The following is a 26992-nucleotide window of genomic DNA, read 5'->3' as shown; positions in this document are numbered from 1 at the left end:
CCTAATGTTTTAAACATATGTCTTGTAAATAATACTAAAAATACCCATGAACTATGAAGTTATTAAGACCCTACACGTAGCAACCCATCAATGACGTTGGAAATTATTCTGTCAGTTAACCAATCAACAACACAACCAGTCCTGTGCAATTATAATTTAGAGATTTTCAGCTTTCAGCTCTGAAATTACTCTACTATGCCATCTATATTATTTTCATTGTGAAATGGAGAAAATAATTTCACTGAATTTCTTTATATAGATGAATAATTTTCTAATACTTTGATCTCTAATGAAACATCTGAAAAAATATCTTGAATATTGACCTTGAATTTCATCATTACAACATAATTATTTTCTGGTAACTAAAAAGACCTTAACCTACTTTGTAGTTTTTTGCTAGAACTTTCTCCATGAATGTGTCTCCTTGGCATGAAAGGTGATGGCTGAGGCAGAGGTAGTGAAGATTCATCATGTGTTTGAAGTTTATACCAATGTGGTTCATCATCTAAAAGCGCTGTCTCCAACTCTATGAGGATCTGAAAGGGTAATTCTCAAATAAGTCAAGTACCTTTACCAAAACGTAACATAAAAGTAATCATAATTAATAAATATCACAAGAACTTCATTAAGTATTTGAATTGAATCTTTATAATATACATCACCTCTCCAAGAAATTCACTTTCTTCTTCTTGCACTCTTGGTTGATCCCATACAGTTATTTCTAACATTCGTTCTCTAAAATCTCTACGATGCACATGTGAATAGACAAAAGTTTGATTCCATTTTGGCTCTAGTACTTTCTTTACTGTTTTTGTCCTCCTTTTACTTTTATCACTGAAAAATAAGTATGTTTTGTAAATGAGAAAGCAAAAACAAGTATATGCTGCCATCTACTGTAGTTACATGTAATACTGCCACTGGTATTTTTACTATTTTTAATTTATAACTTTTTAAAAGTCTAAAAGACTATAATAATATTCTAATTTCATTTACAATATAATCAGTAGTTAAGATAATGACACACAAAGGTATATTACAAATGTGTCACTATCAAAGATTAATATATGTATAAACAAGGACATTTTTTAAATTGGCAGATTAATTTCAAATAAACACAAGGCTTGAGGGATTTTTTTTCAGGTACAATGTAGTTTATTCCTCAGAGAGAGTTATCTATCATCCTCAGAGAGAGTTATCTATCACATTTTCAAAACATATACCAAAAGAGGAAATGCTACCTTTTCTACTAGTATAGATTTTAGTATATTTTTTTCTATTATTATTCACTACCTTCTATCTGGAAGAAAATACATTTTTACATAGGGATTCCTGGGACGCCCATCTACTCTAGAGGGTAGCTCTGTTGCTTGCAGAACATTTACAATCAACTGGTGTCCCACTTTATCATACCACAGCTTCACCTAAAAGCAATGCAGAAAGGAATTATTTTTTGTAAAAACCATGAAGTATTATAACTTATATAAAATAATGTTAAAATTATATTTGAAGAAAGAATTACAATTCAGTAGAATTAAAGATATTTCTGAAAATACCAATTTGAAAGTATACCCAGTTAGAACTTGACTTTTCTCTCTGAGCACTTTAAACATAACTTACAACTGGTAGGCCTGCAGTGTTAATCTATATTCTCATATATCATACTATAAAAATAAAACTAAGAGTAAAACTGTTTTAAAAAACTAAGAGAAGAGCAGGATATTGAAATAATTATCCTTGTTTTTAAATGCTAAACATGAGTTTGTTGATTATAAATGTCTTAATTGTTACAGTGTGGCTAAATGCTTTTTCTAGTGCCAAAGGTAATTCAGATAAAATAATTTCAATATTAGAAATATTAGGTCATTAAATATGAAATGTCTAATTTAGAATCAAAAGTTTAGTTTATCATATCTCAGACAAGAAGTAGTACAATTAATCAAAATATGCACCTAAACTACTGATACAGTTTTGCCATCTTAACAGTAACTTGTTTATGCCAGCAGGGAAGAAGCCTGGAGAGCAAGTGGTGATGAAATCTCAAAAGGTGTTTTCCACAGCTTGTTGAGAATTGAATAGTTTTCCTTGCAAGAAGTGGTCCAAAGCCTGGAAGAAGTGGTGATCAGTTGGTGCAGGGTCTGGTGAATATGGTGTATGACAGAGAGTTTCCAAGTCTAGCCCCTATAGTTTGAGCAGTGTTGTTTAATGCGGTTGAGTGTTGTCTTGCAAGAGGATTGGCCTGTCTCTATTGGCCAATCTCTGCTGCTTAATCGCAAGCATCCTCATCATTTTGTCCAGTTGGTTGCAGTAGACTTCTGCTGTATTGGATTGACCAGGATTCATGAAGCTGTAGTGGATAATACCAGCACTGGACCACCAAACAGACATTAGCCTTTTCTGATGAATATTCAGTTTTGGACTGTGTTTTGGTACTTCATCTTTATCCAACCATTGTGTCGAATGCTTGCAATTGTCAAAAAGAATCCATTTTCATCACACATAACAATACTGTGTAGAAATGGTTCACCTTTATGTTGTGACAGCAAATAAAGGCAAGCTTCGAGATGATTTCTCTTCTGATGCTCTTTAATTCATGTGGTACCCATCTATACAACTTCTTTACCTGGCCGATTTGTTTCAAATGGTCCAATATTGGAAAAGTAACATCAAACCTTGCTGCTAATTCACACGTAGGTTGAGATGGATTCGCTTCCACTACAGCTTTCAGCTCATCATCATCCACCTTGGTCTCAGGTCGCCCACGTGGCTCATTTTCAAGATTAAAATAACTAGAATGGAACTTCTCAAACCATTGGCATACTATGCATTCATTAGTCACATTCTTCCCAAACACTTCATTGATATTTAGAGCTATCTGTGCTGCACTGGTTCCACGATGGAACTCATATTCGACGATAATACAAATTTTTGACATATCCATGGCTTCACAAAAATTACTCTACAAAAAAATCTGAAAGATAATCGCAAGCCAAACTGTGGATTTGAAAGACTGAGGATGTAGCTTCACAATAAAAATAAAACAAGAAGTGTCAGAGGGAAACGTCACAAATATCAACTGTCAAACTTAGTACTTAAGGAAATTGGACACTTAATAACCTAATATGATACACAAGGAGTTAGAAAAGATCAGGAAACAAATTTATGATGGGCTTACTTTACAGAAGGCACTACTAAGTGTTTTCTGGCATTTTTCTCATTTAAGTTTTATAGTTAACCTACAGTAGGCTAATTTTCATGAGAAAAGGGGGCAAGAACAAAGGAGGGCACAATACATAAATGAGACCTTCAAACTACTTCTAACTATTTGGTGAAGTCCAAATGATATTTCTACTAAGACTTTATGATAGTTAGACTTAGAAAAATGGTGAAATAGCATGCTGAAATACCATTGTCAAACTCCTAAGAATCAGAATCTGAGCAATCAGTGCAGTATTCATGCTAGCAGTGGTGTTGATACCTTTAACAATGTTAACTTTAATGTTTTTTTTTCCTTTAATTTAGAAGTTACTTTTGATTTTATGGTTGAATAAGAAATATAAGCATCTGTTCTTGATGGGTGTATGTTGGAACAAACTTAAGAGTCATGATAACAAAATAAGCTAATTTAACATGAGACTGGTTTTTGTTTCTTGTTTTTGTTTTTTTTTTTTGAGACAGAGTCTCACTCTGTCACCTGGGCTAGAGTGCCCTGGCGACAGCCTAGCTCACAGTAACCTCAAACTCCTGGGCTCCAGCAATTCTCCTGCCTTAACCTCCCACCCGTCCCAGTAGCTCAGATTACAAGCACAGGCAACCACGCCTGACTAATTTTTCTATTTTTAGTAGAGATGGGGTCTTGCTCTTGCTCAGGCTGTTCTAGAACTCCTGAACTCAAGCAATCCTCCTGCCTTGGCCTCCCAGAGTGCTAGGATTACAGGCGTGCCACCATGCCCAGCTGAGATTGGTTTTTCATACTAAGAAACAGATTACAAATTCAAACTTGGATCTGTATGAACCCATCTCTCTGGCTCCCAATTAATACTAGAGATGTGTTTTTCACAAAACCAAGATGGATTTTCATCCCTTTTTAAATGTAAGTGGAGAGTATGAGAGATTTACACACATACTGAAAGAAAAAAAGATGGCAGGGCAGATAAAATAAACATAATGTGTATGCAAAGACATTAAATATACCAAAAGTAGAAGTTAAAAGCAAGACAGGTTTTGAAAATAGCAGTAAGCTCACATTCCTCTTCTTTGTCTCTTTAAAACAAGAGAAGCTCTTTGCTTTTCTACAGCAAAGAGCAACTATAGAAATCCACATATCACCAAAGGAGCAAAAGATCACTATTTGTAGAATAATTTGAAGCAAATTATAATAATTTGAAGTCTTCAAATAATTAATACAAACATCTCATTTTCTACCATATTGTGGCTCTTCATAATAATGAACCATAGTTTCTTTTCTCCATCTTCCTCCTGATCACTTAATAGAGTGACAGTAAGGAAAATGGTAGCTTTTTCAGAGTGCTATCAGTGGCAATGAAGAGTTTTACCAAAAGTTTTAGGAAGTTAAAAAAAAAATTTAATTTGGATTTCTCAGGCTCCAGGCTAATAAGGTTATTAAATAACTAGAACATGACTTTCTAAAATTATTATGTATAAACAAATATTTACCTTAGAAACTTTTATATATTAATAGCATACCAAAAATAATGGATTCTTTATTTACCTATGTTATAATTTATCAGTTAATGTTTGGAGCATCTGGCACATTGTAGGCACTCAATAAATATTTCTGAATGTGAATAAAGAAATAACCAAAAAATGCATGAAAAACTCTGATAGAATAGATTACATTATCAAATGACTATGTATTTATCGTGGGCTTCAAGGAAAGCCAGACATTTTTAAAGATAGGTGCAGACAGTGAGCAAATACTAATGGTCTCCAACATGTACAAAAAATACATACAGAAAGTTGCCCTGGTAAGACTTGTGGGGCATCTTTCAGAGCTCCAGGACTTGTTGGAGAAATAACAGAAATGGAAGGCCTTTCCATCTTCTGAGATTCAAAGGAACTTGAACCTAAAATAAGGAAAAAAAAAAATCTAAGTAGTATTTGCAAGTGGAGGAAATAAATCATTTTTATAAAAAGTTAAATACATCTGTTATTTATACAAAACCATAATTAATACCATTGTTAATAGCACCTAATGTTAATGGAATAGTTGTAGAAAGTTATTATTCGTCATCTTTGGTTAATTGCACATTTTAAAGATATGTAAAATGATGGAACAAAATGTTGTTATTTGTTTCAATTGGAAAGTATTGATCTACATTTCTAGAGGTCTTTGTACTGTATAGGTTCTCGTATAACTTCACATATGTAAAGGCATCATGCTTCAGAGATAAGGAAGATGGCGCTTGTTAGGTTAATTATTTCGGCTAATGGACCATATATTATGAACTGTCCTTACTGAGAAATTAAAATGAATGCATATATAATTTATGAGCCACACATAAACCTAGATTTCATCATCATTTAAAAATCAGATATACCATCTCTCTTAGTTTTGATTTTCTAAATGAATCTCTTGAACCTCTGAGAATGCTGCTTCTAGTAATTCACAAGTGTCTTGTTTCACCTTCACATGGAGGAAGCTGGCTCTCCTCTCAGTCACTCCTGTGAGGCTCTTCATTGTTAAAATGTCCCCTGACACATATGGCAGCATAGAATGTCTATAGAATGCTATTACCCCAGTAAGTATAACCTTGAACTCACAGCCATTCAAAACTTAGTAAATCTTCATTGAGAAATACTATTTATGGAGCATTGCCTAAGGGTATGCAAGCCACACATTTTTTTCAGTACTCATAATTAAGTCTAAATTAAGTCTTACAGCATCATTTTGTGTCGTCCAAAGAGTTTTAACTTAAGAAATAGCTCTATAAAAGTCTTCGTTATTATGTCTCTTTTACCTGGTATATTTAGAATTATTTTTTCTCTCGGGTCTCAGAACAGGAATATTGTTGCTTCTAATAAGCTGTTTGTTTCTAATACTATAGTAATTGGTTTTTAAAAATCATATTAATACTACAAATTATGCAACTAGCCCCGTTTCCTTCTTTGCATTGGTCACCAGAAAGCTCAAAGCCAAATTTGGGACTATCTCTAGCAGATGTGCAGACCATGATGGTATGCATTTTTATATGCTAACCTATTCTGTTTCCCTGTTTATCCTACTCATATATTTTCTTCTTCCTTCTAGTCACCATTTCTGGTTTTCCCCTAAATCACCTTGTATTTTCTATTTCTATAAAAAAAGTTGGGTTCTGTAATAACACCTGGTGAATCAAGTCCAAGTATTAATTTAATATCCATTCACTGCAAGGCAAATGGTGGAGTCATTGCCGCATTATCATTGAAAACTTTATTATTTGTCTATATGTTATTGCACACAATATCCTTTTCTCTCATCCAGAGTGACTTTAATTTCCATACAGATAATTCTTTCAACCTTCTAGTTTCAATCTCCGGACCCCATTATGTTCAGTTAAGCTTATTTCTACTCCACCCACTCACTCCCATGATGATACCAGACACCAGGTAATGCATTATTGCAATATGTGCAGTTCCTTCACTAGACTGCTCATGAGACTGAGCTGGTTACCAATCAAATAAATTTTTATGTAGAGCAAACAGAACTATTACTGGTATAACTGAATTCTGTGAGCATCCTATCATGATGCAGAATAGTGTTGACAGTAAAGATTTTTGTATAGCCACAAAAAAGGAGTTAGAAGAAAAATCTTAGAGTAAAATAGAACTTCTTTGGGTTTCCAGTGATTACCATTATTGCCAACGTCTGGTATCAGTGTAGACATCCTTAGTACAGTAATAGAAATTCCTTAAATCAAATATCTAAAGAAATGGCAAAGCTTTACTTTTCAATTAGTTCAATACGTTTTATAATAACAAAAGAAATCTTATACTCACTGGACTCCAGTGGAGGGTGGGAGCTTTCAGGAATCCGGGGAATGTCACTAAAAGAAACAGTTTATGGTGAAAATCTGATTAGCTACACTACCCTGCCTGAGGCAATCATAGTCACCTTATGTGATGTAAAAATTCCTTTTGGGTCTTTACAGGTGTGGAAATGGACAGAAGTTACTATTAATATTAAGGCAACTACTAATGTACATGAATGTCAAACACCACACAAAAAAAAACTGCAATAAAAATAAGTTTTTATATATTTAATAGCAAAACATTTTAACATGACAACAATCAGATTAATATTGTGGCAAAAATCACCACAATATTTTTACTACCAAAACAGCAGGTTTTGGAAATAAAAAAATGTTAAAGGTAATATTTTACTTCGGTTCTAGAAAATCAAAATGACACAAATTTTACAAATCAGTAATATGCTTTACAAACACATCTGAAAGAGTTTACTGAATGAAAGGGATGGAAACATCTTGATAATAAAATGATATGGTGAATATCATGGGCAAAGTTAATAAAATGAAAAGAATGAATTGCTTTGGAAATTAAAAATGTTTCAAGCTTGCAACAAAAAAGCCAAAATATTTTATATATGTGAATATATAATACATATACACATATATACCCTTTATAGAGATTCAAATCTCTATACTGAAGTTAGCTAAAAATATATGGCTATTTATTATATGGGTAGAAAGTGACTTGTGAGAACACCCATTCCTGCCACACTTACAAATTACTCTGAAGAAATATTTAATATAACCTCAGCTTAATCCATTACCCACTGTGACCTTAAGAACCCTGGATCACCTTGGCTTGGGTATTGTACTGCATAGGACTACTTTACCTCTCATTTTCCAAAGTTATTTTAGTATTAATTGAAGGAGATTAACAGTATGCAAATACTAATATGACATATTAAAGCAGACTGGAGTGAGCTAGTGCCAACAGAATTATCAACATATTTAAGAATTTCTAACCACTTACCTTGGGACCTAACTTCACTTTCATTTTCTTTTCACTTTTCAGGGGAATGGGAACAAAAACACCTTTCTCTGATTGTTCTCTGGACTCCTCATTTTCACTTTTTTGTGTAAAGTAATCTTCATAACCACCTACAATTTCTACTTCTTACAGATGACAATACACACTATGCTGTGTGTTTTATAAAATATATTTTATTATATATTTTTGTATGACTAACATTTTAAATAAAATAAATCATTTATATGAATTTATAATTAAAAGACTAATTTACATTACTTAAGACACAAGACCACCTATTTATCTTCTGGTATCTTCTTCTAAATTCATTTAAGCAAATAAGAGTAAATTGTAAAAAATCCAGGAACAATCATTTTTCAGATACTATGAATTCTTCAAAAATCAACTTCATAGTCTTGTATTAGAATTTGGAACTCTAGAGCCAGGTACAGACTTTGAATTTTATGTGTCTATGAAAGAATGATGGCAAGGAAAGTTGTTGAAAAAAAAATTTAAGTGATTTTGAATCAAATTTATTTGTTAATTACTTTAGTAATATTTTCAGGCATAAATTTCCACTTGATGTTTACACAAGACTTCTTAATTACTTCTACTCACAAGTTTGGTGGCAGAGTAATTTGAATAACAATTATAAGCATAAAAGTCAAGGATATTGTATTTGGTGGATTCACAAAAATGGTCAATACCTTAAGATGGCTGATGCCTCTTAGACCATGCTGATCAATGTGTATGTAAGATATATTTGGAATGATTCCTGAAATCATTATGTCACTAAGTTATCAATAAATATTTGCATTCCGCTTTAAATTATAGTTGCTAAATACAACTACATTTAACATAATTATTAACACATAGCTAGAATTATTCTTCTAGGGTTCTAATAATGTTGATGTAGCTTTTATTATTATTCAATTATAATCTTTGTATTATATATTCCTTTGCATTCCATAATCCATGATCCTTTAGGGTTTGGCTATGCAAATGATTACTTCTTAAGCAGTTTTCATACAAAGTAAAAACAATGTTATTCCAGTCTACTTTAATTGTCTGTAACTTTTGTAAGTCACCATGAATCAATATTTTAGCTGATTACTTTTAAACCACTATACATGTGAAAATATGTGCAGTGTGCGCAATGCTTGATTTTAAATTTTATTTTTTATACTTTTGATTCATTTTCCAATTTACTTACCTCTTTTTCAGCCTCTTATTTACCTCAGCACTAGAACATATGTCATGGAAAACTAGCATAAATTATAGTGTTGTTATTTTAAAAATCTACATGGAAATGTACAATACTTCTGTAAATGTCTTCATTCTTAATAATCACCACTTAAAATTGGTTTCAAGCTTGCCCTCATTTTAGAGTTTTATATATTAATATTATTCTTTGGTATATGATCATACATTTTCATTCTTTGAGAATTATGATAATTATACTTTCTTGTATGTTTTGCATTGACATATATTCATGAGGACAACAAAAATTTAAGGTTATCACTCTTTCAACATAAAAAGTCTTGCATTAATGGCTCTATAATATCTTGGAGAATAGGGAAAAAAAGAATTATTTTCAAGAATACATTCAAACATTAAGCCAACTATAACGAGACAGTTCAAAATGGCTTCCAAAAATTATAGACTGGCAAAATGAATATTTATTCTGGACTTTATGGGTTTGCCAGAAAAAGCTAACAATATGGGGATAGCTATACACAGATATAGTAAATCTCCCATTGTCTGTAGGTAATTAAATTATGCTGAAAATTGAGGTTTTAAAAATATCACATCAATTATCATGAAGAATTAAAATGTTAAAATATTTAATACTTCTTGCTTCATTTTAAATAAAGTTGAACTACCTATGGGTAAAGATATAGAAAAAATATTCTATCCTCAGTGGAATAATAAAAAAGTTCATGAAGACATATGAAGTTATTAACATTTAAATAGTAAAAGAGGAGTTTGCTAGTGGTTCCCTTAAAGGAAATACCACTTATTAAATTAGAATTACTAAAAATAAATAGTTCTGCCATTAAAAGAAAATGCTTTTACTTTATATTTCACTTGTGAAAAATACATATCAAAACTTTTGGTATTACAATTGTTAAATTGTGGAGCTTCTAAAATGTAGTGGAGAAAATTCAGTATTCTAGTTTAAAAAATTAAGAAATTTAAAAAAATCTAACATGTATGCCCATAATTAATGAAAAACTATCCATGTTAACATGTACTGTATGAATGTATAAAATTCTTTTTAAAACCCTGCTAATACATGTAATTTACTAAACTTAAGAAGTAAGTTTTTTTAGCCTTACCCAATAGGCCTTGAAACAATAATTTCAACTTGAGGTTCTGATTTTGATTCTAAAATAATGTTGTAAACTTCTTCATTTGTAGCTCCGGGCAGGGGTTTACCATTCCATTCTAGAACTTCATCCCCTTGAATTTAAAAAAAAGGGTATTTTTTTACCTTATATATTCTGTTTATTTTTCTTATCTTTTCTCTTTTTTAACAAAGAAATGCAAAACATATACAAATAGTTTGTCTAGGCTCTGCTCTCAAAAGCAAATTTATTGCCATATAATGTCAGCTAAATGGTTCTTCTAAACACTTTTTTTTCTTTTCTTTGTTTTTCTTTTTTTTCCCCCAGAATATTACTGGTCACTGGAAATAGTACAAGACAAAACTACCTTTATATTTTGAGATATACCAGAAATAATATAAAAATAATCTCATGCTATGGGATGGAATTAGCACAGCCTATTTGGAAACATTAGAAAATAATAATTAGCAGCATGCCCTCTATATAATAAATGTAGGCGGCTCTATATATGAAAGATTCTTATTAAACTGTACATTAAATCCTATTTTATTTTGGTAGAAACAGCAATTAACATTTATTAGCATGAAGTTTCCAATTATAAGTCATGCTTCATTGTCTTCACCAGATGCACAACAGAATAAAAATGCATGAAAGGATTTGAATTCACACCCATCGCAAGTAGCTATGGCAAAGTTACAAGCAAGCAGATGTAAAACTGTTGCATGACAGTTAACCCCCTTCCAGATGTTTAAAACACATATATTCTATATATAATCTATATTGTGAACATTAAAGTACAAATAGGAAATATTTTAAAATCATAAAAAATTAACATACTACTTACTAGTTTGTTAAATATTCTAAGATTAAACAAAGGGAGTAATATGATGTTGCATTAAAATATGGGCTAACAACTTATAGTTGTTATATCAACTACAGTCTAGAGTTTTCACCATTAACCATTTGGAAAAACATTTTTATTTTCATAAATATTTAAGCAGTTTTAGATCCCAAATGGTTCCTGTCCAGGATCCTTCAATTCAAAATGGTAGGCTCAGCTGAAATATCCCAGTCTCAATAATATATTGAGGTGTCTTTATTTTTTGATGTTCATGTTTATTTTATTGTTCTCAGTGTCTAGAACATTTTGGTAGCTAAGTAAATATGTGTTGAAATACTGAGTCAATCATCATTATACATTTTAAAGCTAGATATAAACATAAAATCTTTTAGTTTTTAGCTAGGTCTTTTTTTAACAAAAGTAGAAAAAAACTGTATTACTAGTATTATCTTAAAGTAATTGTTTTTCCCAGGTGTTTGCCTACTAAAAGTAAAACGTAAATATGTGAAAAGCACATGATGCTGCTTTGGTTTTTTAAAATACTATAGTTCTTACCAATATTTAAATAACTTCTAATAGCTTGCCCTAAACAGTTACTTGGAAAAGAATTTCAAATAGCAATGAATACACTTCACTGTAAAAGAAAACAAAAATAAATAATTGCAAATTTATAATATATTAGGAATGTTTTCCAATTTTTTTGACCAAGAAAACAAATAAAGTTTACATCGTGGCCCAGTATACATATATAATATGAATATGAATATATGTATGTATGTATATATCCATATACATACATATATACTGGAAAATACTTTATGAAACAATACTTACCCTGATATTTTCTATTCTATTATGTTATATTTCAATTTTTTTTAATGATTGATGCAAACCATTGCATTGATTTTACTACCCATGAGTTGTAGCCAACATTTTGTAAAAGCACTGCATTATAAAATTCTCCTCTTTCTAGACATCAACCTGGAAGCACAACTTTTAATATAATCAAATTATCTTAATACATATTTTTACTTATTTACAGATAAAAACTCCTATATCAGAATGTGATCTCTTTAACACTATTTATACATGGATAATTTCTTCAGGCAGGGATGTAGACAATGAGGGCACAAAGATGAATATGACACTTTCTCTGTCTTTAAATTTGGTGGCAGAGAAATAATACAAAACAAATAAAATATGTTATATACAATGACAAGTTCATTTGAGGAACAGAAATAGAGCCAGGTGGTGCCAAGGAGGTAGTAATGAGTTATTGCTCCCAGTAGGGTATCAGGAACTACTTTAGAATTAAGGCAGCTGCAGATGAATTTTGAAAGATGGAAAGGACTTCAACAGGCAGAGCAGAAGAGCAACGGGAGTAGACAAGAGGCCTCTACCACATCTTGTAGGTGGGAAACAGCTTGCCAAGGACCTACAGACTGACTGGCACTGCTGGAGGGCTGAAAGTGTTAGTAAAGAACAAGGCTACAGAGCTTTGATATGAACAAATGATGACCAGGAGACACTGAAGGATCTTAATAATACGGATAGAGTCAGTGTCACTTTTGTGTTTTCGATGGTTAAATCAAATAGCAGTCAGTGCAGTGCAGAAGAGACTTAAAGGAGGGCAGGACTGGAGAAAGGTATGGCAGGATTAAAACAAGATTGCAAATGTTGAATAAAGATCACACCAATAAAAAAATAGCACTGTAGTTTTATAGGCCAAAGATGTTGACATGCAAATAGAAGAAAAAATTCCTAAATAATAATGTAAATCAAATAAAATATATGGTTGAGTCTACAAAAACTTAACTTTCTTCAAATACATAAATTGCTTAAAGTGAAATGTACATGTGTCTGTTTTATAGTTATTTAAGTGTAGCTTTTAACATTTTAGATTTAAGTCCTCGGGCTCTCATCTCATGAGGGTATTAAATAAATGAAATTAATCACTAAGGGATATTTTATAAAGAACACACACTTCTTTACCTTCTTAAATAATTTTGTACTAAAACACAATGATAATATCAAAAGCCACTGTGTTTATAATCTGATCTGAAAATTCAGGCTGTATTTAAAGTTATATTACATCAGCCAACAAGGAATTCTATACTTTCTGAGGCTTATTTTTGAGTCATTAGACAGACACTTGGTTTATTGACAGTCATCCCTGATTGAGTTATTTTTTATTGAATCCTAACTGGTCCCTGATAAGAAACAAGAATGTACCATATTTCCATACATATTCAAAGCTGTATAGTAGATGGAGAAAAATTCCTCATTAGGGTTTTCTCCCTATACAATACCTGCATAACAAGTTTCTATCAAAGAACAAAACCTAAAATGATTTTGAACTGATATTCTGGTAAATAATTACATTGAAAAGTCTTTAAGAGTCCTAGAATATTTTTCCAAAGTTCTCAAGAATTACAATCTTAAGATTTAAAAGTTGAAAACAGTGTGAAAATGTTCCCCTTCTATGTGTTATAGGTTATTAGTCTTCAGTTCTACAGTTCAGCCAACTGTTTTCTTTATAATTGTCTGCCAAACGCATAAAAAGACACTCTAACAAGATTTCTACTAAACTACAGTAGAGTCAATTGGAAAAAATATGTAATATGATTTTATCTAAAATAAAAAGTTAATGATTTACCAAAAATAGATTTTAAAATGTTACATCTAAATATATGGTACATTTAAATATATTAAATGAGTTTATTGTGTTATGTTAAGATTTCAAGGCAACATAAATAAATTCCCAAATACCAAGAGGTAGCACATGCACAGGAGTACAATATATGTCACATTTAAAGTAACAAATATTTTATTACATAATCTGTATAAGAAATGTGATTATGATTATTTTTTATAATAAATGCTGTTCCTGAATAAATTTTGCGATCACTATGAAAAACTTTAGTAATTACTGTGGCTTAAAATATAAACTAACTATTTAAGTAGTAATATGGGATTTTTTTTCACAAAGCTAAAATGTTTTAAATTTGAAGTTTTGTAGCAATATTATGAAGCCACCTATAAAATGAGTAATTCTTCTCTATTTGCATCTATTTATTTTTATGTAAAGAAAAGAGATTCTTACTCTCGCTCTCTCCAAATTGCTGCTGATGTATAGTTACTTATTATTGCAATTGGTAAGTATTCACATCCAGAAAAAAATCTTTATCCCTGCATTAAAATTAGTGAATATAATTGACCTATATATATATATATATATATATATATATATATATATATATATACACATAACTAAGCCAAAATTGAAAACCACCAACTCATTCATAAAGAATACATTGTTTAAATGTTAAAAAAAGAACTTTACCTGCTCTTAGGTGTCCAACTACATCTGCTAGGCTACCCTTCTTGACTTTGGTGATGAAAGCACCAAGGCGTCCTAAGTCAGTCATTTTTCCTCCAACAACCTGGATAATTACAAATTTGTAAGTTCCCAAGACTCATTTCGAAACATAAGTTTATTAGTTTGAGAAATTAACCCTACATTCTTTTATGATGTATTTAAAATTGAGTATAGGAGTATTAATGAAATGAAACATACTTTTGATTAAAGGAACTGGCAGCATAGTTCTGAAAATAAAACATCTCATTATATTTGAGATATGTGTCCTAAGACAATTAATGTGCTGATCTCTTAAAGTGACCTAACAATAAAAAGGCACCATGAGTAATGTATACACTTAGAAGACAGGTGCCAGGTCTCCCCTACTTAGTATCAAACAGCAAGTGTTTGACACTACATTGTGGTTCATTTTTCTTTATCTTCTCAATTCATGCTTACCATTTGAATTATTATTTCTACATGAAGATAATGCCCCATTGTCATATCAGATCTTGTCCTCTGTTGCATATTTGTAGCAGAATGTAGGTCTAAGATCATAGAAATTAAGGATTCAAGTCAAGAACAGGACACTTTGGGGAAGCTATTTACCATGGTGGAAAGCTTAATAGACTAAGTGTATCTCTGCAACTGACCATCTAATCTGAAATATATATATGTGCCCTTATAAATCTCACAGTCTGCATTACATTATTGAATATTTAAAACTTTCACAAGGCACTTCTACTACACCTAAAATTAAATACAGTGTACATCTGAGAAGTTTCTAGATTTAATTTCTCCCAATGCAGGGGGCTCAGATATACATAATTAAAAGTGAAAGGAATATTACCAAAGGTTGAGATTGATGCACAAATCTTAGGGACATATCAATTAGTAGAGGTGATCAGAATTATTTCATAGCAAGAGTAATTAATGGTAATAATCAATCAGATAGCACTATTAATAGCTGAAATTTTTTTTAGTTTAGTCAATGGTTTTGAAGAAATCAAATTATCACACAACTGAAATACAATCTCTTGATACATAATAATGTTAAAGCAACATTTTTGAATGCTTTTTTAAGTTTCTGAAAGCAAATAAAACCATATGATTTAATACACATTTATCTGCCCACATAGAATACAAGATATATATATATATCTGTATATGTGTATGTGTATATATGTATATTTTTCTACAATAAGGAATAATCTTTTATAATCTATCAGCTTCTAATTATATTTATTAGAAGAGAATTAATATTTATAAAAGATAAATTTTACTCTTTTGGTATTACTATAAATACTACTGTAATTAGAAAACAATCCCTTTAATGATATTTTATGCTGCTGTTCAAGATATAATAAAGGTCCACATTATCTAACTTTACTATTTTCCATTTAAACCTTTTTAATGTAAAAATCATCCTGAATTTTATATTTAGAAAAAAACTTTAGTTTTCCTATATTTTATTGAATTTCCCTAACACAACTATATGCTATATTAATAAAATCACTGAAAAATATTAACTCAGATGAAAAATACTACATATACCATAAGACATCAATATAATAACAAGATATATTCACTAGAAGAATTTCATTTTGGAGAGCAGGAGGAGGAAACATTTAAAAATCACTGTCAGAAACTTTGTTGAATGCAGTCCATACTGTAATTCACCCTTTAAGAAACATTTTAAATAAGCATACTTACTTTTAGACCCAATAATGCACCTGATTCTTTGGGCATAGTTGTTCTCTTGTTAAGAATAACACGTCCAATTAATCGGTCCCCCTCTTTAGATGGTTGCCACGTTACAGGATGCTATGAAAACATGAATAAAGTTTAAAAAGTAATATAGACACAGTGGAATCCTATTTAGTCATAAAAATAATGAATCCTGTTGTGGCAACATGAATGGAACTGGAAGACATTATGTTATGTGAAATAAGCCAGGAACAGTTATGTTCTCACTCATATGTTGAAGCTAAAAAATTTGATCTTATAGAAGTAAAAAGTAAAACTGAGGATATTAAAGGTTGAGAATAGTAGGAGGATGGGAGGGATAGGGAGAGATTTGTTAAAAAACATAAAATTACACCTAGATACGAGGAATAAGTTCTAGTGTTCTATACTACTGTAGGATGACTATATTTAACAATAATATATAGTTTCAAATAGCTAGGAGTGGATATTGAATGTTGTCAATACAAAAGATAAGTGTTTGAGATGATAGATATGCTAATTAATCTGATCTGTTCACTATACATTATATGTATTGAAACATCACTATGTACTCCATAAATATGTAAAATTATTATGTGTCAACTACAAAATAAAATTTAAAAAAAATAATGAGCAACTAGTATGGAAATTTACATTATTGAAAATATCAACCTAAAATATATTTTAAAATACCTAAGAGTAGATAAATAAACTTTGGCAATGGAATACTATTCAGTAGTGAGTTATTAAGCTACAAAAAGACTTGCAACTAACCATCTCATCTGAAATATATATCTGTGTCCAGACGGGGGGAGCCTTAAATGCATATTGCTAAAGTGAAAGAGGCCAATCTGAAGAGGCTGTATACTGCATGATTTCAATTATGGGACATTCTGGAAAAGGCAAAACTATGAAGAGAGTAAAAAGAACAGTGGTTACCAGAGGCTCAGGAAGAGAAAGGAAGGGAGGGATGAATAAGTGGAGAAACTATTCTGTATGATGCAATAATGGTAGGTAGATGGTATTACATATGTTTCAAAACCCACAAAATATACAATACAAAGAGTGAACTCTAATGTAAACTATGGACTTCAGTCAATAATAATGCAATAATATTGTCTCATCAATTGTAACAAATGAACCACACAAATGCAGTAACATGGGAAACTGAGATGGAGAGGGAAGGATTGAGGAGGTATATAGAAACTCTATACTTTCTGCTCCATTTTTCTGTAAACCTAAAACTGCTAAAAAAAAAAAAACCTATTAATTTTTTTAAAAAGTAAACAGCATGCTTTCTTTCGTACAGACACATAATTATTGCTTGTAGCATGACATAATTACCCCAGCTAAAAGACACTCTAGGCCGGGAACAGTGGCTCACGTCTGTAGTCCCAGAACTTTGGGAAGCTGAGGTGGGAGGATAGTTTGAGGCCAGGAGTTCAAGACCAGCCTGGGCAACACAGCCAGAGCCCATCGCTACAAAAACTAAAAAATTTAGCCAGGTGTGATGGCACATGCCTGTAGTATCAGCTACTTGAGAGGCTGAGCCAGGATTACTTGAGCCCAGGAGTTTGTGGTTGCAGTGAGCTATGATGGCACCACTGCACTGTAGCCTGGGTGATATGGCAAGACCCTGACTCTAAAAAAAAAATAAAAAAAAAAGCTAGAGGAAATTCTTTATTTTAATGGATTCTATTGTTGGTTTATAACAATTTTCACTTAGAGATATACTTCATTTGCAGTAGAAATTTATAGTAAATATTTCTAAAAGTAGTTAGTAACTAAGTACATCTTTTAAAAAATGGTTCTGAGGTTCTGAAATGGAATTATTGAAATTGACATTTAAAAACATCTTCTTACATAAAGAAAAATGATTCTGTATTAATGTTCATATCCTCAACCACATAACATCTTAATCTCATTTCTAAACAGACATTATTCAATAACTGCTTTTACTTCATTTAAAATTTGTTATTATTATTCAGTGATAACAGATTTTTTTCTTCAAAACTGTACTGCCTTGAATGAAGTCAATATTTGCTCTAATAAAATGTATAATGAAGCAGAATAAGATTACTATCTATCACATATCAGACAAAGGACAATGGACAGCACACATATTTCCTGAGCTCCAAACACTCACTTCCCAAAAAGCTTACCGAACTAATAGGTGATGTTTCCCGGCTGTGCCACGTGGCAGGATCCAACCAGTAATAATCCAAGTCACCTGCACAGAAAGAAAAGAATGAAAAGTGTAATGGTGTTAAAGTGAAGAATGTATCACTTCAAGTATTACTTCTTTAATCCATAAAGGGTTATGATATTATAATGTTCAGTGTGTACATTCCAGAAGAATGCACACCTGTGTTACAAAGGTTGTAACTTGAATCACTGAAATGAATATGTGCTACAAATAAACTTCATACAATGGAAGAGCTACCTTTTTTCCCCTCATAAATCAGCCTACAAACACATATAAAAAAGCATGGAAAAAAACAGGGTTAATCTGCCCCTCTTAACCTCAAAGGACTATCCATTGCAAACCACAGCCTGCCATCTAGTGATGCTGGCTGAAATTGTATTCATTGGACTGAGATAAGTATTAAAATTTAGTGTCTCCCTTTCTAGTCTTCTGAACTATATCACATCTTTCAAAATTATTCTCTGGTCTTCTCTCATCAACTCTAAAATATGACATACCTCTTTAGGACACAGTGATGAGTAAATTAAACATCAAGAATAACTTGTAACAAAAGAATGCATACAACTGAGAGAGTATTCAATTTTACCAAAGCCATAAAAACATTTTAAAAGGCCTAGCTCTGTAAACATGAGTTTATAAACCTTTATTTTTTATTTTCTGGCTTAAAAATATGATGCTAAAGAAAGCATCTGAGAAAAAAGAAAAATATTAATGAAAAGTATCAATGCTTTCAGTATTTGTGTAAGATCAAAGGCCAGAGAAACAGTGGGTAACCTATGTGAAAATAGCATGCTAGGGAAAGCAAGGGAATAAATGAACTTTTATATTTTAAATATCAGATAAATTCAAAATTTTTTCTCTCTATGGATCTTGAAAGAGCTAAAAAAGAATAAAGACAGTAAATAAAGCATGCCAGCTAATAACAAGATCTCTAACTGTTGGGAAAATATGCTTGTCTGATACCTGTGAAGGCTGTAAGTAAAGAATTTTATGTAAATGACAGACATGGAAGATATAGGTACTATAAAAGAAATGCTAAAATAATTTTATTTATTGTTAAAATATGCAGGCATAAAAATCTATACACTTCAGTTTCTTAGGAGCTGCTTCCCTTTCCCTTTTATGTATTTTAAAAAGATTGAAGGCAAATGTTATATACACCGGTACAACAATAAATACTGAAATGTTCTTCAAATATGTCATGTAGATTACACTAGGTTATTCCATGCAGGTTTAGAAATTGCATTAGCAAAAACTACATTCTGTTAAAATCTGCTTCACATAGAGTCCATATCTTTCTCAAAATCACACACTTTAAAATGTATACATGGCTTGGAGATTGTATTAATAGATTTATAAACTTCTACAGGACCACCTCAGTTAATGGAATATAGAAAGTTGAAAAGTAAATTTTTTTCTGTTTTATATTTATTGTTTATAAAGATTCACATGCTTATTTTTAAAGCAGCTCTGTCTTTAGTATTATGACACCTTTTCCTCTTGAAAGAAAAACTATTTTTAACATTAATAAAATTGAAATTCCTAATAAAAATGTTATTTAAAAGGTAATTATTGTAATTTGTAAATATTTATCCCTAAAATTTCATATGCATAATATTAGGACCTGATGAATTCTTAAATGCTGATTCATTCTAAAACTGTAATAAATTAATTGAACTACTGAGATATTTGTGAGGAGGTGGATTGTATTTCTCTGAAGAAGAAAAATTAGTCATTTAATGAATGCGACTTTAAGAAATCTTTAAAGTAAAAAATAATGACAAGAATTCATCTTACTTTAAAGACTTCAAGAAAACAAAAGTTCATTGTATCCCTCAATAACTTGATTTAGGTTTTAAAAACTATACCCTTTGGGATCCTTATCTGGATCATGACTCAATTCCTCATATGGTGATTCAACTCTATGTTTCACCCACCTTGTCCTAAGTATATCTACATATACATATCTGGTGAATATTTACTGTGCAAAATGTGCTCCTTATAGGAAAAGAACCAAAAACTAATGTTTCTGATAAAATTCAATGGTTATACTCAACACTTCATTACAAAAACACTGTTTTCAAACAGTAGTATTCTATCATTTATAAACTTTGTGGAATAATAATGTTGAACAGAAAGTCTAATTTGATTGATCTGTTATTGGATAGATACCTAGCTTGCCAGGTGATTCCAATGTACAACCACCAACCTTACATCATCCTGTGATAAATATAGATGCTGCATCTATTGAAATGATCATATGATTTTTGTTTTTCCTTCTGTTTATGTGGTGAATCACATTAATGGATTTATGTATGTTGAACCATCCTTGCAACCATGGAATGAAGCCCACTTGGTCTTGGTGGATTATTTTTTTGATGTGCTGCTGAATTTGATTTGCTAAAATTTTAATGAGGATTTTTTCATCTATATTCATAAGGGACATTGGTCTATAGTTTTCTTTTCTTGTTGTGTCCTTTCCTGGCTTTGGTATCAAGGTGGCACTGGTTTTGTAGAATGAATTGGAGAAGTTTCCTTCCTTCTTGATGTTCCAAAATAATTTCTGCAGTATGGTACCAATTCTTCTTTGTAGGTTTGATAAAATTTAACTGTGAAATCATCTGGTAAGTGACCTTTTGTTGTTGGAAGACTTTTTATTACTGCTTCAATTTCATTGCTTGTAATCAGTCTGTTTAGGAGTTCTACTTTTCCCTGATTAAGCCTTGACAGGTTCTGTGTTTCCAGGAATTTGTCTATTTCCTCAACATTTTCAAGTTTATGAACATAGAGATTTTTATAGATTACACATGATATTTTGTATTTCTGTAGTATCAGTTGCAATATTTCCTTTTTCATTTCTGATTGAGCTTATTTGGATCCTTTCTATTCTGTTTCTGGTTAATCTAGAAAGAGATCTATCAATTTTGTTTACGTTTTCAAAGAACTAACTTTTTGTTTCATTAATCTTCTGTATTATTTTTTTATTTTTGATTTCAGTTAATTCTGCTCTAACCTCAGTTATTTCTTTTCTCTCCTGGGTTTGGGTTTGGTATGCTCTTCCTTTTCTAGCTCTTTGAAATGATTCATTAGATTGTTGATTTCAGATATTTCCGTCTTTTTGATGTAGGCATTTAAAGCTATGAACTTTCCCCTTAGGACTGCCTTAGCTGAATACCAGAGACTTTGATAACTTGTGTCCCCTTTGTCATTAAGTTCAAGGAATATTTTGATTTGGACCTTAATTTCCTCCTTGGCTCAATAATTTTTCAGCAGTAGGTTGTTTAATTTCCATGATTTTGTGTAAAATTGAGTGTTTCTGTTGGAGTTCATTTCTAATTTTATTCCGCTATGGTCTGAGAAGAAACATGATATGATTTTGAATTTTTTTTAATTTGTTGATGCCTAATTTGTGTCCTAAGATAAGATCAATCTTGGAGAATGTCCCATGTGCTGCTGAGAATAATGTATATTCAGTAATTTTGGGGTAGAATGCTCTGTAAATGTCTCTTAGGTCCATTTGATTAAGAGTCTGGTTTAAGTCCAATAATTCTTTATTTATTTTCTGCTTTGAGCATTTGTCCAGTCTAAGTGTTGAAACAATTCAGCACTCTTTTATGATGAAAACTCTCAACAAAATTGCCATAGATGGAACATATCTCAAAATTATAAAAGCCATATATGACCAACCCACAGCCAACATCATACTAAATGGGAAACAGTTGAAAGCATTCCCATTCAGAACTGCAACAAGACAGGGATGCCCACTGTCAACACTTCTATTCAACATAGTGCTAGAAGTCCCAGCCAGAGCAACCAGGCAAGAGAAGGAAATTAAGGGTATCCAGACAGGGAAAGAGGAGGTCAAATTATCACTCTTTGCTGATGATATGATTTTATATCTAGAAAACCCCAAAGATTCTTCCATGAGACTACTGGAATTGATAAACAAATTCAGCAAACAGGTTACAAAATCAATGTACACAAATCAGTAGCATTCCTATACACCAATAAAAGTTAAGCTGAGAATCAAATCAAAGACTCAATACCTTATACAATAGCTACAAAGAAAATAAAATACCTAGAAATATATCAAATATTTAACCAAGGAAGTAAAAGATCTCTATGAAGAGGACTACAAATCACTGAGGAAGGAAATTGTAGATGACGTAAACAAGTGGAAAAACATCATGCTTATGGATTGGGAGAATTTTTAAAATCTCCATACTACCCAAAGTGTTTTCCAGATTCAATACAATCCCTATAAAAATACCAAAGTCATTTTTCACAGATCTAGAAAAAATAACTCTGTGCTTCCTTTGGGACCAGAAAAGAGTGGGACTGCAAATAGCCAAAGCAAACTTAACCAAAAGGAAAAAACATGGAGGCATCACTTTACTAGATTTTAACCTATACTACAAGACTATAGTAATCAAAACAGCATGGTATTGGCACAAAAATAGAGACATAGACCAATGGAAGAGAACAGAGAACCCGGTAATAAAACCATTCACATATTGTCCTCCGATCTTTGACAAAGTAAACAACAATATACACTGGGGAAAAGAATCCCTATTCAATAAATGATGCTAGAAATCTGGATAGCCACATGTAGAAGATTGAGACAGGATCCATATCTCTCACCACCACAAAAATTAAATCAAGATGGATCACAGACTTAAATCTAAGAGATGCAACCATAAGAATTCTAGAAGAAAATGTTGAGAAACCTCTTCTAGATATCAGCCTAGGCAAAGAATTTATGAAGAACACCCCAATGGCAATCACACCACCAACAAAACTAAATAAATGGGAGTTGATTAAATTAAAAAGCTTCTGCACAACCAAGGAAACAATCAACAGATCAAACAGACAACCTACAGAATGGGAAAAAATATTCGCAAGCTATATATCTGATAAAGGGCCAATAACCAAAAACTACAAAAAACTCAATCAGGCAAATCAGCAAGAAAAATATCAAACAACCCCATTAAATAGTGGGCAATAGACATGAGCAGAAGCTTTTCAAAAGAAGATAGACTAATGGCCAATAAACATATGAAAAACTGCTATATGTCACTAATCATCAGAGCAATGCATATCAAAACCACAATGAGGTATCATCTAACCCCAGTAAGAATAGTTTATATCAAAAGTACAAACACAATAGATGCTGATATGGATGTGAAAGGAAAGGAACACTGTTGGTGAGACTGCAAACTAGTGCAACGTCTGGAAAATAGTATGGAAATTCCTCAAAGAACTAAAAGTAGACCTACCATTTGATCCAGCAATCCCACTACTGAGATTCACTCAAAGGAAAAAAGTCATTTTATCAAAAAGACACTTGCACTTGAATGTTTACTGCAGCACAATTCACAATTGCAAAGAAGTGGAATCAATCCAAGTACCCATCAATACATGGGTGGATTAATAAAATGTGGCATATGTATATCATGGAGTATTACTAAGCCATAAAAAATGAATTAATACCTTTTGCAACAATCTGGATGGAACTGAAAACCACTGTCTTAAGTATTGCAAAAATGGAAAAACAAACACCACATGTATTCACTATTAAATTGGAATTAACTGATCAGTATGCATGTGCACAGATGAAAGTAAAACTCAACAGAAATCATGCAGGTGGGAGGGAGGAGGAGGGGATGGGTGAAATCATACCCAACAGGTACAATTTAAAGTATCAGGGTGATGGGCATACTTACAACTTTGACTCAAGCAGTATAAACGCAATTTATGTAACCAAAACTTTGTCCCCCCATAATATTCTGAAATTTAAAAAGAAAAAGAAAAAAAATTCATAAGGAGACATGCCTCATTATAGAGTACCCTTCACTGTGGCTGTGAGGAGGGGAAAGCCCCAACCCCAGTCTTCACAGTTTCCTTGACAGAGGAACAGAGGCTGTTCACTGTAAGGGAGGCCAGAAAGCATCTAGCCACCACTGTTGTTATGACTACCTTGTGTTTTCAATAAAAACCTACATGCGGAAAATAAATAAATGAATAAATATAGACGCTACAGATTTTGCATTTAAAGAGGTTTTTTTTTTTTTTTCCAATTTTGGTCATACATAGTATTGTTGATTCAACTAAATATTGCTAACAAATGTAAATGTAAAGAAAAACACATTCAATATTTTAGTACATAATATTTATATATATTTTAGTATATAATTATACCTCCTTCATATTCTAAATAGTTTCTAATATTTTTCATGTCACTAATTTCAATATCATCCACTAAAATATAACATTTTTACTTAAAGACTTACAAAAAATAAATTCTAAAATCTAAATATGTAGTTTCAAACTGTATTTGTTTCTTCTATCCATGTAATTACTAAGCTTGAAAAACATTACTGAAGTTTTGAGTAGTCCAATTTGTCTTTATAAATCATATTTCCCTATTATTGATGGAATAAGCAACACTCAAGAAAAACTTGCTCCTAAAGTATTCAGAATCTAGTATTTTGTTAATACCAAACATTTTCAGTGATTACTTTTCTAACAGATGATTAAAGATATTGACTGCCAGGTGGCATAGCTGCAAAATGCTATCTGCTTGTGGAAATCAATATAAAAGCATCTTGGTTCAAATATTCAATAAAACTTTCAAGAAGCTAATTTACTATTATTAATTTAGAATTGGGAAATAAATCAGCTGCTTGAGTCTACAGAAATGTCTCAAGTTCATAATTAGCCAAGTTCAATAAAGTATTATAATTTTGAGTAGTATTTTTACAAAGAATTTTAAAAAACCTTTATCCTACACAATGTGGAAAAGTTGGTTAGTTAAACTTAGTAAACACACGACTTACAATGCACAAATAAAAGTCAGCTATAGCTTCTGACTTGCTGTTGGGTAAAATGAAAAAAAATAAATAAATAAAAAATAAAAGTCAGCTAAATGACACATGAGTCTTCTGTAAATAGAACTGGTTTTTCTTAAACCCAGGTCATTATGATTAAAGTATGTAACAACACATAAACAAACATGTTTATAATTTAAAATTTTGTATCTTAGGATGTCAAGCACAGTGGATTCCAGTAAAACCAATCAATGTCAATTGAACCTTTTAAGTAATATAGATGCATGATTGAGTACGTATGAATATATTAAAATGATAAGAAAGCCATACCTCTAATTTCATATATTAAATTTCTATTTAACAATTTACATGACAGCTATACTTGACCAAGTGGAGTGTGTACCTAATGTTCAGGCAGTAAAGGAAAGTTTGTCTACACCAAAGCCTTGAAGTATTAGAACATTTGAATTTCTTGCCCATCTCCAGAGGAAATATAGAGCATATTTTTAATATCATTATAATGAATGGTGATAAAAGATGGAACTCAAATCAATTCTATGATTGTATTGCAGTAACTCTACATAACATTTCCAAAAATGTATATGCAATTTTGCTACTTGTCATCTCAAAAAATAAGTTGTTCTTCCTACCTAGAATGGATTGTTGTCATTCAAAACAATGTAAATTTCACAGACCAAAAATCAGAAGAATCATCCCTCCCAGATATTTCCTAAACCTCTTAAAAATATTTTCCCCTTTTATTTTTAATCCTCTACAAGCAGGATGTGATTTGGAACTAAGTAAAATTACCTGAGTACTAAGCTACTTTATTATAGCACAGCACATACACAAATTAAAATGCTGGACAAAATATGTTTACTGAATTTTTGTATGCAGGGCATACCCAAAAGTTAACTCAGTTCTAAAAAGGCATTTTTCAGTTGAGACAAAGTAAGGTATTTTTAACAAGTACCAAGGTTAGCAACATGAGTTAAATATTATTCTGGTTATACTGTAATAAAAATATATACATTTTAATTCATTTTAATATTTTTTTAAGGACATTCATTTGGGAAACAGTCTTTTAATAGATACGAATTAATATCTAAAGTCTAATAACTAAGATAAAATCTTCTCAGGATTACTATAATGAAAATACTACTTTGAAACAGTTTCCTCATATTTTAGTAGTCTATTTAAGATAATTCTATGCCTGCAAAGAGAAAGTGTGCCTCCCTCCTCCCCTAAATTATATATAATAGTGGAGCTAACTTTAGAATAACTCAGGAATAGCTTGCTATACAGCAAAGTCCTAGGAAGCCTAATTTCACCTAAGCTAATTAGCAGTCAAGGATAAGAAACAAATATTATCATCTAACAGCACTTAATATCTGGCCATTAAAATAATATGGGATGATGTACTTGTTAAATTTAATCATTACTTATATAATCAAAAATATATATATAATCAAAAATATATGTAATATCAGTAATCTTTGCAAAACATGCTTTGAAACAGGCTTTGAAAAATGTGAAAGTCCCTGTTTATTAAAATTATTAATTAGTCTGATTACTCAAGATAGCCCTGACAACGTGTTCTTGAAGCCAACCTTTATTATGCTTTAAAATTATTTAGTACAGACATTAGTTTTAGAATATGTTTTAATATTTTTTCTAATAGGTTGTAAGATTCCT

The 26992-nt window shown here is 31.3% G+C and overlaps 1 protein-coding gene across 50 annotated transcripts in view; it reads right to left on the bottom strand.

Moving 5' to 3' along the window:
- The window catches only part of RIMS1 (regulating synaptic membrane exocytosis 1), a 462299-nt gene that overhangs the window by 145723 nt on the left and 289584 nt on the right, over nucleotides 1–26992 (bottom strand). For all 50 annotated transcript variants that reach the window (XM_045543826.1, XM_045543853.1, XM_045543834.1 and 47 more), the window contains 9 exons: nucleotides 18427–18494; nucleotides 16253–16363; nucleotides 14525–14624; nucleotides 10332–10455; nucleotides 6997–7043; nucleotides 4972–5084; nucleotides 1291–1421; nucleotides 663–834; nucleotides 383–536 (listed from right to left, as the gene is read on the bottom strand). In XM_045543826.1, coding sequence (XP_045399782.1) covers nucleotides 383–536; nucleotides 663–834; nucleotides 1291–1421; nucleotides 4972–5084; nucleotides 6997–7043; nucleotides 10332–10455; nucleotides 14525–14624; nucleotides 16253–16363; nucleotides 18427–18494 — 1020 coding nt within the window. The remainder of the gene's footprint in view (nucleotides 1–382; nucleotides 537–662; nucleotides 835–1290; nucleotides 1422–4971; nucleotides 5085–6996; nucleotides 7044–10331; nucleotides 10456–14524; nucleotides 14625–16252; nucleotides 16364–18426; nucleotides 18495–26992) is intronic.

Source organism: Lemur catta, chromosome 2 (assembly GCF_020740605.2).
Source record: "Lemur catta isolate mLemCat1 chromosome 2, mLemCat1.pri, whole genome shotgun sequence".
NCBI lineage: Eukaryota > Metazoa > Chordata > Mammalia > Primates > Lemuridae > Lemur > Lemur catta.
This window is presented reverse-complemented; position numbering and strand designations above follow the sequence as displayed.